Source organism: Monodelphis domestica, chromosome 2 (genome assembly GCF_027887165.1).
Source record: "Monodelphis domestica isolate mMonDom1 chromosome 2, mMonDom1.pri, whole genome shotgun sequence".
NCBI lineage: Eukaryota > Metazoa > Chordata > Mammalia > Didelphimorphia > Didelphidae > Monodelphis > Monodelphis domestica.
Genome location: NC_077228.1, coordinates 526,918,676 through 526,931,646, shown reverse-complemented (window position 1 = coordinate 526,931,646; position 12,971 = coordinate 526,918,676). Strand labels below are relative to the sequence as shown.

General features: G+C 41.7%; 1 protein-coding gene across 11 annotated transcripts in view; it reads right to left on the bottom strand.

Moving 5' to 3' along the window:
* Positions 1 to 12,971, bottom strand: part of COL26A1 (collagen type XXVI alpha 1 chain) — a 279,104-nt gene that overhangs the window by 87,419 nt on the left and 178,714 nt on the right. For 9 of the 11 annotated variants that reach the window (XM_056819847.1, XM_007485939.3, XM_007485938.3 and 6 more), the window contains one exon: positions 6,148 to 6,258. The exons of the other annotated variants lie outside the window; for them this stretch is intronic. In XM_056819847.1, the coding sequence (XP_056675825.1) occupies positions 6,148 to 6,258 (111 nt within the window). The remainder of the gene's footprint in view (positions 1 to 6,147; positions 6,259 to 12,971) is intronic. 11 annotated transcript variants of the gene reach the window in all.

Sequence of the window (12,971 nt, the reverse complement as noted above, 5' to 3'; positions counted from 1 at the left end):
TACATATTTTTAAAAGTTAAGCTTCTGAGGACCATAAAACCATGCATTCTATTTGACCACTACTGTCTGTATCCCAAAGCAATCAGAGATAAGGGAAAAGGACACACCTGTACCAAAATATTTTTAGCTGCTCTTTTTGTAGTGGCAAAGAATCGAAAACTAACAGGTTGTTCATCACTTGGGGAATGGCCAAAGAGGTTGTGGAATGTGGTTGTAATGGAATACTATTGTACCTTAAGAAACAACAAACAGGATGAGTTCAGAAAATCCTGGAAAGATTTATATGAACTGATGCAAGGAGAAGCGAGCAAAGCAGAACAATGTATATAATAATGGAAATATATGATGATCAACTGTAAAGGACTAAGCCATTATTAGCAAAGCAAGTCTGCAAGATAATCACAAGGGGCTCAAAGAAAATGCTCTCTACAAATAAAGAAGGAATTGTTGGAATCTGAGTGCAGATGAAAAGCATGTCTTTTTTCACTTTATTTTCTTCATGAAATTTTTATTGTATATATGATTTGTGTCTTCTTTCACAACATGAGCAATATGGAAATATGTATTGTATGAAAGAATGGGTATAACCTAGATCAGACTATATGCCACCCTGGAGAGGAGGTGGAGAAAGGGAGAAAACCTAAATTCTAAAGTGTCAGAAAACAATTATGTAACTGAAAAAAATTTTTTTTTAATGAAGTTAAACTTCTGGACTTAGACCGGAATTCTTATCCTCTTACTTCCCTCATTTCCATTTTAACAACAACAACAACAATGGGTCAGTCCTAGGTCACTCTGTATTTCTGTTTGTCACTGCAGAAGCTGACCAGGGACGGAGTCTCAATCAGGGACTATCCTCTCCAGAGGATGGAAGCCAAAGCTCACCTACCCCCTCAAAGTCTCTTTGACTCCCCCATACAAGTGAGATAAATCATGGTCCACAATCTATTAAGTTAGAGAATTAGGGCTCTCAAATTTATACTCTCAGCCAGGCATATGCATGTCAATCATGTGTCAGATGTGTGTGCAACCATGAAGTTAAACATGCAACTATATGGAGAATTCAAAGTTGGTTCAAGGCCAGTCTCTATGTGCCAGGAACATCTATGGACTCTGGCCATGACTGCCAGCAGCAAATACTGGGCCATGATCCATACCTGAGCAATGCTACCAATTGGCTGCCCTGTCCATCCAGAAACAGGCATATAAATACCTAGAATAAGACAGCTTATTTTTTTTGCTGTTTCATAAAGAATAACTCACCGAAGGTATTTCAGAATGGTGCCTTAGTTAAGAGATAAGAGTATCCATGTACCAATTCATCTTCATTTTTGGCCAGGGCATCCTTTCCTGAGATTGGATGTTTTCTTCTTGGACAGTACACTGGTTTGTGGTCCAAGGAAGGGGGCTCTGGTTCTTCTTATACCCAGAAGAGCAGAGTACCTTTGCTTCTTGGAGGAATATGGAAGTTCTTCCTGAGTTGGTCATTTTACCAGGGTTGAATCAATGATAAGAGCTGATCTCAACTCAAACACCATAAACTTAGGCATGAGAGTATGTTCTTTTTTTTCCAAGTTTTGGAAATTTTTATTTAATTAGTTAATTTAGAATTTTTTCCATGGTTACAAGATTCATGTTCTTTCCCTCCTGTCTCCCTATCCCCCTCCTGTAGCCGACATGCAATTCCACTGGGTTTTACTTTTTTAAGACCTATTTCCATATTATTGATATTTGCATTAGGGTGATTGTTTAGAGTCTACATCCCCAGTCATATCTCCATCGACCCATGTGATCAAGCAATTGTTCTTCTTCTGTGTTTCTACTCCCACAGTTCTTCCTCTGAATGTGGATAGCATCTTTCTCATAAGTCTGAGAGTATGTTCTAAAATACACTCTGAGGTTCTATCTGTTTCTAGTAGTAGAAGGAATTACCAGTGAAACAAGGCACCTACACAAAAAGCAGACAGATCACTAAGGAATCTGACAACTTCCTGGCTGGGAAGAGGAGGTCTTTCCAAGTTTTATGGCCAAATGACATCTTGGAAGCCTAAGCAGATCACTGACAAGTGAAAAAGATTTCACACTAGAAATGTCAAGAACTGGTACTTTCCATTAGATTGTGAACTCCTTGAGAAGAGATACAAGCTTCCCTTCTAACTGGAGAAATTGCATATACACACACATACATATCTGTGATTAACATGCTGCCTCCCAATCACACTTATGCCATTATAGCCCTGTTGCTACCCTATTCTACATCCTCCTTGGGCTGCTCCCTCGTTCCTATTCTCCACAATCCAATCCCCAATCCCAGCCTTCCTCTCTAAAGCTATTAACCCTTCCATTGTGTTTTATGGAATGCTCACTCAATAAGAAAGAAATTCAATTTCATTTTAAACCCTTTCCTACCTTATTCCCATCATCTCTTTATATTTTTTCCTGTATGTGCATGTATATACACACACACACACATACACACACACACAGAGTATGGAAAGACGGGTTAGTAAAGACTTTAAAAACTAAACAAAAGAGTTTATATTTGATCCTAGAGGTTAATAGGGAGTCACTAGAGTTGAATGAGTAGGAAATAACAGGGTCAGACCGACACACTTGTGGAAAAATCACTTGGGCAGCTGTAGGGAAGATGTACTAGAATGGAGGGAGATGTGAGGCAGGGAGACTAATTAGGAGGCTACGGACATGATCTAGGTGAGGCGTGATGAAGGTCTGAAGTACAGAGAAGGAGTCAGACGCCAGGGATATCACAGAGGCCACAGTAGCATGATTTGGCAAATGGCTGTTTGTGTGATGGAGGTGAAAAGAGCTTAAGACAAGGGAGATTGGAAGGCTGGTGGTTCCTTTGATAGAAACAGGGAATTTTGGGAGATTTTTGGAAAAAGACGAGCTTTCTTTTGGACTCCTTTCCACCCCAGTTCAGTTCCATACAGAATAATCAGACCTAGACTTCACTGTTGCCTAGATCTGAACAAGAACAATCCAGGAAATTGAGCCTGCCGGTCATTATTCCACCCCTGCTTCCTCTTCAGAGGAAAGGATACTGAAAACATCTACATGCGATGGAACCCTTCCTTCCGACACCCTTCCTCCTCATCTCCCTTGCGGTCTGACTTCCACCCTAATGACTCTGCTGACATGGCTCTAGCCTAAAATATAAACTCCTTGTTTGGGACTCAAAATGCTTCACTATCTGGCTGCAGCTAGACATTGTGTTATAGTCCTGTGGGCATACTGGGATCAAGCTAAACTGGTCCCCTGGCTGTTTTTCCTACATGACTTTCCATCTCCCATCTTAGGGCCTTTGCTTAGGCTGTGTGCCATTCCTGAGATGCTCTCTCCTCTCTTCAGTTCTGCTTCTTGGAACCCCTGTCTCCCTTCCAAGGCTCAGCTCAAGCCCCCCTTCCTTCAATATGGCCTTTCCTTATTCCCCTCCTTGTTATTATGCCTACCTACCCCCCACAAAAAACCCTAAAGCCCCCAAAGTCAAAGCACCCCCACCCTGAGTATTTCGTTTACATATGAATATGCATGTATGTATTTTAAAATTTTACTTACCTGTGAATATGCTGTATCCTTCCAGAGAGTGTGTAAGCTCTTGAGGAGAGGAACTATTTCCCTATTATCATCGTGTCTATCCCTAGTGCCTGGAATATAGTAGGCACCTAAGAAAATCTTTGTTGATTGATTCATAGACAAATCTTTTTCTCCCACTTCTCTCTCTCTCTCTCTCTCTCTCTCTCTCTCTCTCTCTCTCTCTCTCTCTCTCTCTCTCTCTCTCTCTCCCACTTCTCTCTCTCTTTCTCTCTCTTTCTCCCACTTCTCTCTCTCTGCCCTTCTCTCTCTCTTTCTCCCACTTCTCTCTCTTTGCCATTCTCTCTCTCTTTCTCCCACTTCTCTCTCTCTCTCTCTCTCTCTCTCTCTCTCTCTCTCTCTCTCTCTCTCTCTCTCTCTCTCTCACACACACACACACACACACACACACACACACACACACACACAAGGCTCCTCTCATGACTAGTTTGGGGGAAAGAGAGAAGTCATTAGTGCTCCATGAGTTTGTTTCCTCACTATTTATTATTTTAGAAAAGCTCCAACAAAACTTAAGATGATTTCAGTCTTCCAAGTAATTTGCCAGATATTATTGATAAGGTCAAGCCAAGCCAACTAGAATTTATTGAGCACTTCTATGTGCTAGGCACCGGGCTAATCAATAATCAAGTGGAGAATCACAGAGCACTGGAGGGGTAAGGGCCCTGGGCCCTGTTCATTTATCCATTTTGCCCATCAGAAAATTGAACCCAGACGGGAGACGTGACTTGCTCCGTGTCCCACAGTGAGCTGGTGGGTGACTTAAGACAGAGGTTACATTGGTTGCCACAACCCAGGGTACTACTTTCTATAAATACATCTGCACCTTTTACTTTATCATGTTAAAAAACAACAGCCAATGGTCAATGGGACTGTCCAAAGATGAGCTTATGTTCAGACCCTAATGAAGACCATTATGGATAGGGAATAAAAATACAGTTAGAAGGTGACTCCTAAATTCGTTTAACCCATTTATCTACTTTTAAGCAGGGGTAGATCCAATTAATTCCAGACAGATGTTATATTCTATTCACTTGGTCATTTACTAATTCATTTACTCATCCATTTATTCATAGTATTGTGGAAAATAAGGCTAAAGAAAAACTATGGGATTATCTAGTCCCACCTCTATTTCCCAGAAAGGCAAAGTCCTATATGACCATGTCATACATAGACAATACGTGGCAAGAAATAGTCCTTGAACCCCTACTGTGTGCAAGGAACTCTTCTATGCACTATGGTGGTGGCGGTGGTGATGAAAATGAGCGCTCGGGTTATAAAGATGAATGAGACACCATTTTCTGTCCTCAAAAAAGTTTATAACCCAGTTGGGGAAACATCCTTGGAAAAGGGGGGTGGGATTCAGTGGATTTATCTATACTTGGATTTAAGAATCAGATATTAGCTTATTTGTAGAGGTCCTGTCTCTTCTATTGTTGGTGCTTAATAATGTACTCATATCGAATAGCAGAAATAATTCCTGGTAGAGTTTGAAAACCATAACATGAGGGTCATGTTCTACCCCAGAGCTTCAGAAACTGACCCCTCCCCAACCTGTGGGAAGCCCCTGGGAGTTGGACAAGTCCCCAACTACTGAATAGATCTGGCAGAAAGCCTAATTCAGCTGAATCCTCTGAGTTGGTTGGGGTTGAAGACACATTAGAGAATACCTTGGCGTACTCAATCAAGTTGGAAAGGAAAGATAATCAAAAGAAATATTTTCAAGTCTTTCCTGCTCAGCAAAAATGTAGAAATGGATGTTCTAAAAGCATAAACCCTTAGCAGAACTCAAGGAGACTTTCTCTCTTATCTCCATCACCAGAAGATGACAGAGGAGCAAATTATCCCAAAAGACAGTGTTGAACAAACGCCATGGAGAACCAAAGGTCTTCAGTTGGTTTGGGGGCAAGTCAAAAAACATTCATATCAAAAGTGAATATAGGGAGCAGCTGGGTGGTTCAGTGGATTGAGAGTCAGATCTTGGAGATGTGGGGTGCTGAGTTCAAATCTAGCCTCATAAACTTCTTATTTGTGTGACCCTGGGCAAGTCTTTTAAGCCTTATTGCTTAGCCCTTACTGCTCCTCTGCCTTGGGACTAATACACAGTATTGATTCTTAAATGGAAGGTAAGAGTTTAAAAAGAAAGTGAACGTGTGCCATATTGTCTTTTAATTTGGAGGCTTCCAATTCAAGGAACCTTTTCTCTCCCTACCCTATAAGAAGGTTAATAATTAAGTCTTCCCCCACTTAATCAGGAAGTCTAGTTAGGAGATGGTGCACCTGGCCAACTGATAAGAGAATAATTGGGTTGGAAGTGAGCACTTCCTACAAGCCATCAACAAGGAGCCAGAGCATGTGCCTTGCCAAAGTAGCCTGAGAAAAGGTCCAGTATCAGGTACCTTGCCTTGCCTCTCAGGCACAGGATAGGAAAGAACTCAGGTCCCTGGGATTGAGACCATTCTATCACCAACGTTCTATGGTCCTTCTAGAAGGTCTTGCTTTCATCTTTTTTTTTCTTACTCACACTGAAGTTCATACCTGACATACTGTATGTCTTGGGGAATTGAGACATCATGGCTTTCTCTGTTCCTGCCCCTGTTGGACATAGGTGACATGGCTGCCCACGATGGGATTGGATAAAAAGCTGGCCTGAAAATGAGAAAAGAAAAGGCACAATTTCTTCCCTCTCTATTGTTACTATTATTACTGTTGAGGTTAATTCTTGACATCAAGTCACACCTCCCTGGGAGCTTTTAGACATACTAAAAAGATACAGAGAGTACATCACCAAAAGAACTATTTCTTAAAGCGCACACCATGACTTGATGGGGTTCATTTTGCACTCTCATGCACTTAAAACTCGCCTTCTCCAAAAGAATATTATTGCAATTTGACCAAAGAAGTAATAGCTTGTGGCTGTAATTTTAAGGAGAGGCATGCTTTGGTATTAAGGAACTGAAGGAAAGCTGAGGGATTGTCTAGTCCAACCACCTGGTTTTACGGACGAGCAAACTGAGGTCTACCATGTTTTGGGGAAGAACTTGTCCACAGGTCACAGAGCAGTTGAGTTGGGATTACAACTCATATTCTCGTATTTCTTGCTTCCCAGAGAAGTGTGAGGGAAGAGAATGAGAATGTTATAAAAAATTCTCAAAACATTTAAAGTATAAGAAAATATATTGTTTCTTAAATGAATGGAGAAAACGAAGAGGAAAGATCTTGGGCATAACCAAGAAGAGTTTAATTCTAAAAGTTCACCCAGAACCTTTTGGAATGGAAATGGTGCACACATGGGCATGCTCTGGTACCTGTTTGAATTATATTGTTATTAAATTATTTCACCAGGGCAGGTAGGTAGCTCAGTGGATAGAGAGCCAAGTTTAGAGCCTTGAGTTCTTGAGTGGGTTCAAATCTTGCCTCAGACACTTCTTAGCCCTCATTGCCCAGCCCTTACTGGGCCTTACTTTCTGCCTTGGAATTGATATTTGTTATTAATTTTAAGAAAGAAGGCAAGGGTCTCTAAAAAATTGGAAAGCAGTTATAAGTTGTTTGCAAAATATCTTGGATTTCAAACAATGGGCATTTATCTCCTAAAATATCCTAAATAAAATAAAATATTCTAAAATAAAAGCATTCTAAAATACATGAAACCTATTCTGATGAAAAAAAAATAGAGGCACAGTGTCTAGGCCAGTCAATCAACATGTATTTCTAAGTACTTACTATGTGTCAGACCCTGGGCTAAATCCTGGGAATTCAAAGAAAGACAAAAGACAGTCCCTGGCCTCAAAGAGCTCACAGTTTAAGGGGAAAGTCAACCTACAAGCATTCATGCACAAACAGGATATATACAGGTTGAGCTGTAGGTGATGAGGGCCTGCACTAGGGTAATGGCCCCATTGGAGGAGAGAAGGGGGCATATGCCAGGGATGGCATGAAGGAAGAAAAGATGGGATTTAGAAATGGAATGGATATGGGGGAATGTGAATGAGAATCAAGGATGAAAACCTAGGTTCTGAGCCTGGGTAACTGCAAGAATGATGGTATCCTCCACATCAACAAGGACATTAAAAAGAGTAGAGGTTTTGAGAGAAAAGATGCTGAGTTTAGTTTTATGTAAGATTGTGTAAGTTACAAGTGCCAGATTTCTTAGTCATGGAAAATTCTAAGAACACTCTGGCTCTTTGGGGGGAAGGGGAAGGGAAAACCCAAACCCCAAGATGATTCTAACAACTTGGGGTATAAAAGGAAGGTATGAAGCTATGCCTTGACATGACCTTTAAAGTTTTTTCTAGATCCTCTTTTTCCTATGATTCTGAAAAGCTTTCAGAAATGCAGACCCTCTTCATACGTATAATTTTCTATAACCCTTCTATAACCTCAATTTTTTTAACCCTCACCTTCCACCTTGGAATCAATACTAAGTATTGGTTCCAAAGCAGAAGAGCGGTAAGGGCTAGGCAATGGGGGTTAAGTGACTTGCCCAGGGTCACACAGCTAGGAAGTGTCTGAGGCCAGGTTTGAACCCAGGACCTCCCGTCTCTAGGCTTGGCTTTCAATCCATTGAGCCACCCAGCTACCCCGTGGAAATAGGTTTTGATCAATGACACATGTAAAACCCAGTGGAATTGCACGTCAGCTATGAGAGGGGTGGGGAGGAATGTAGGGAAAGAACATGAATCTTGTAAACTTGGAAAACTATTCTTAATTAAATAAATTTTTCTAAATTAAAGAAATAATATATAAGGACTTGGGGATTTCATGAGCCATGGAACCATGAGCAGGTATTTATTGCCAGATTTCTACTATCACATACATCCAATCTGACAACTTTGAGAAAAATGTAAAGAATATCAAGTTCCTTAACTTGAAAAGGGCAGACGCTGTGCAAGGAGGCTAGAAGAGTGATTGTGAGGTGTACCTCACGTGATACACCATCAGGGGAACTGGAATATCTTTGTAGATGATGAGCAGTTTCCCTGGCCTCTCCCTGAACCTCCAGTCCCAACCTAGTACTCTGGAGTCTACTGTCTCTCTCCCTTGAATGAGACACATTCAACCGTGCTACAATTCCCATTACCATAGTGCTGGAATCATTCAGGGCAGACCTTCCATTACTGGACTAGGTCCAAGACAGGACCCAAGCCCTAACAAACTCCACCTCTCACTTCTAGGACCAAGTCCAGAGCCAGAGTCTCAGGGACCCAGCCCAGAACATGAGCTCTAGATACTATATTTATTGCCATAAAAAGCCCAATCTCCCTTTTACCTTAAGGCTTTAAAGGTGATGGATGCTATTCTCTGACAGTCACAGAACTCTTGAGGATAGAAGTCTAAGCCAAAAGGTAAACATTCCAATCCTAAAACTACAAAACCGTACCTTTTCCTCCTGCAATCTTAGTGATAGAACAATGGCTGTCTAAGCAAAACCAAGGCCCCACTCCTCTGTTACCACTCCCTTTTCTCTCATCCCAATCTATACCTCATCCTTAGATCTCTCAAATTCTTGCCTAAGCTTTGCCTTCTATTTGCATTAGGAATGCTAATAAATTCTCATTTAAATATATTTCGTCTGAGATGTTTATGTGACATCTGGCTTGGAATGTCTAATAGGCAGCTGATGATGTGGAAGAAAGACTCAGGCTGGCTGGATAAGTCTGTGATTCATTTACATAGAGAAGATAGTGGAAACTCTAGTTTTGGTCCCACCTTCTTTTCACCTTACAACCGCTGGCTTCATCTCCTGCTATTTCCCCCTTTAATCCAATCCCTAAAAATGAGGTGACCCTTCTTATTACTAAGGCCAATAGCTCTACTTAGAGGCTTGATCTCATCCAGGAAAACCAAGAGGACCATTCACATGATAACAACACTGGAAAGACAACTTTGAAAGACAAAAGGCTTGAGAGCACTGATCAATACAATGACCAAGGATCATTCCCGAGGATGGAGCATGCCACTCCACTCCTGACAGAGATGATGGATTCCGGGTGCGGAATGAGACATGTGGCCAATGTGGGAATTTATTTTTGCTTGACTGGCCAGGTTTGTTACAAGGGATTTGTTTTCTGTTTTTCAATGGTGGTGGAGCAAGAGTGAGACCAAACGGAGATGGAATGATGAGAGACTAAATAAAGGAAGTTCGAAGTTTTTGATCATGGAAATGGAACACATGTGGGTGGTGTCAAGATCAAGAGTGTGACTTTGTATATAGCTGAGGTGGAGTGGAGGAGAAGATCATAGGAGCTGAGCAGACTAAAGAACTAGGAGGACAGAAGGTTTGTGTTTGAGAGAACGTCAACACATATATTGAAATCCCCTAGTGTCAGAGTAAGAGCTACTATGGAAGATAAGACTGTGAGCTAGTCATGGAACTCATTCAGAAAGGAGAAAGAATGTCTGTGAGCAGCTAGATAATGGTCACTAGATTTGGATTTGGGGTCGTGCTCTGCTCCCCTCCATCCATGGGTTATTGAACTTTAGAAGAAAGAGTCTTGGCTTATGTGGCACAATTATCTCTAAAGAAAATGAAGAAGTGGGGATTTCAATTGAGACGTAAGGAAGAATATATTCATTTGGGGTTATCAAAACCGTGGAATGTGAAGCTTCTGGGGGGGGGCACAGTGCAGTGAGAAGAGTATTAAACTTGGATTTAGAAGACACCAGGGTTTAAAACTCTCCCTCAACTTTCTGGCTAGAGGCTAGCTATTAGTCATCTCTCTGAACCTTAGTTTCTTGACTTATAAAGTGGTGATAGAACTGTAGAACTTATATTGCAAGGTGGCTATGGAGAATAGATATAATTTGCCCAATAGGAACTGTTCTATAAATACGTAAACTGTTATATATAGTATTGCCATGAATAAGTCATAGGAACTTGGGAGGAGAGAGCTGGGAGCAAACCCAATATAATGAGTTTTTGTGACAGGGAACTCACTATACTCATCCATGGCTAATTATCAGGACGTTTTTCTTCACAATGAGATGAACTGTACTAGAGATTATTTTGGAAGCTGTATGGTAGACAGATTAAAGAATGAACTACAAAGCAATATCATCCTCAGGGCAAGAGGTGGTAAGGATCTGAACTTGTGGTAAGGAAAGAGGAATGGATATGAGATTTTGTGGAAATGGCATCAATAAGAATTAGTGGTTGATTAGAGTGAGGATGACTCTGAGATTGTGAGCCTAGCTGACTATTTCAGCAGAAAGAGGGAAATCTGGAAAGAGGAGATTTGGGAGTAAGAAGACAATGAATTCTATTTTAGATGTGGTGAACTGGAGAGGCCTCAAGATGGACATGCCCAGGCAAATGATGAAGTGGGATTTGAGTTCAAGAGAGAAATCTGCTTGGACATATAAATGCGGGTGTCCTTTGGGTAGAATTGATGCATTAAACCATAGGAGTAAATGAAATCACCCACGAAAAGAATTTTTTAAAAGGTAAAAGAAAGGAGGGAACTAAGTGGCTCAATGGATTGAGAGTAGGGATGGGAGATTTGGGGTTCAAATCTGGGTTCAGACACTTCCTAAGTATGTGACCCTTAGCAAAGAGATTACACTTGACCACTGCCTATCCCTTACCACTTTTCTGCCTTGGAACCAATACAGTATTGATTTTAAGATGAAAGGTAGGGGCTTTAAAAACAAATAAACAAACAAATAAACATAGGGCAACTAGGTGGCTGAGCACATAGAAAACCAGACCTAGAAATGAGAGGTCCTGGGTTCAAATCTCACCTCAGACACTTCCTAGCTATGTGACTCTGGGTGGGTCACTTAACCCCTAACCCCCATTGCCTAGTTCTTACTACTCTTTTGCTTTGGAACCAATACACAGTATTGATTCTAAGATGGAAGGTAAAGGGTTTGTTTTTAAGGGGCAAAATAAGGTCCAGGATGGTAAAGGCTCAGGAGATTGAACATCACTCAACAAAGGAGACTGACAGAAGAGGTCATCAGACAAGTAGGAGGAGGACCAAGCCAAAGCCATGCTAGGAAGGCCAAGTAAGAAGAGGGTATCCAGGAGGAGGAGGAGGAGGAGGAGGAAGCTGAAAAGAACAAAAGTCAAAGCAAAGGCAAATAGGATAAAGAAAAGAGAAAAGACCAATCAGACTTAGCAGTTTAGAGATGTGGGGTAACATTGATGACAAAACAACTAAAAAAGTCAGAGTCCCTTTTTTTGGTGGTATTACGGTGTGGAAAGGAATGAAATAAATAGACACAAATTATAGGATGTAAAAGAGAGTTTCTAGTGGGGAGAGGGATGGGGAACCCATCAATCATTCGGTTACCAAGCATCTGTGAAGTAGTACCACATACCAGACCGTGTGTGAAAGACATAAATGGAACAGTCTTTGAGCCCGAGGAGATTATACTCTATAGAGAGATGCATAATGTGCCCAGAGAAAACAAGAGGCAAGAGATGTGGGATAGGGGTGGCTGGGCTTGGCTACTGCTTGACTTGACTGCCAGAGCCCAGAGAAGGTAAGAAGAGCACACCACCAAGGAATGGGTCATGGGCAGCTCAGAAAGCCAAGAGCAGGGCTGCTGACCAAGGTCGTCTAGCAGAGGTTGGAGCATGGATCACTCTTCATCAGCTACATTGTGGATGAGATGTCTGTTCAGGGAGGCTTTCAAGGGTTCTTACAACTCCAAAGATACTGTGATTATAACTCAGAGGGTTCTATGATCCTAGACAGGGTGTCTCACACGAATATGCCTGGCCTCCTCTGGAAATCTGCCAGTCGGAGTTTGGGAAGGATTAAGCAGCTCCTAACAAGCCCCTGGTCCCCTCTGAGTCCAGTGAAAACCACCAAAAAGAACCAGCTGGGCAACATCTGGAGAAGTTTGATGAGTTTCTAGTGTAGAAGCATTTGCATTTGCAATGATAAAACTTTAGCTGAATAAAAATGAGATGGGGAATTAGGACAGGTAATTAATACAGCCAGAATTACAGAGAGGGAAATCCACCGGGCCCTCCGTAAATGTGATCCTTTCGATGGATGCAGGCCATATGCCTATTAAGCCAACTCTCCTGTCAGGAAGAGAGCAGCAGCAGCTCTTAAGCACCAATGGAAATACTTGGATACCCTGGAGGACAGATGAGTTCCCAGGCAGAGCAACTCACAGACCTGGAGGAGAACTGTAGTTGTATGAATTCTTTTTTTTTTTTAAACCCTCACCTTCCATCTTGGAGTCAATACTGTGTATTGGCTCCAAGGCAGAAGAGTGGTCAGGGCTAGGCAACGGGGGTCAAGTGACTTGCCCAGGGTCACACAGCTGGGAAGTGTCTGAGGTCAGATTTGAACCTAGGACCTCCTGTCTCTAGGCCTGACTCAATCCACTGAGCCACCCAGCTG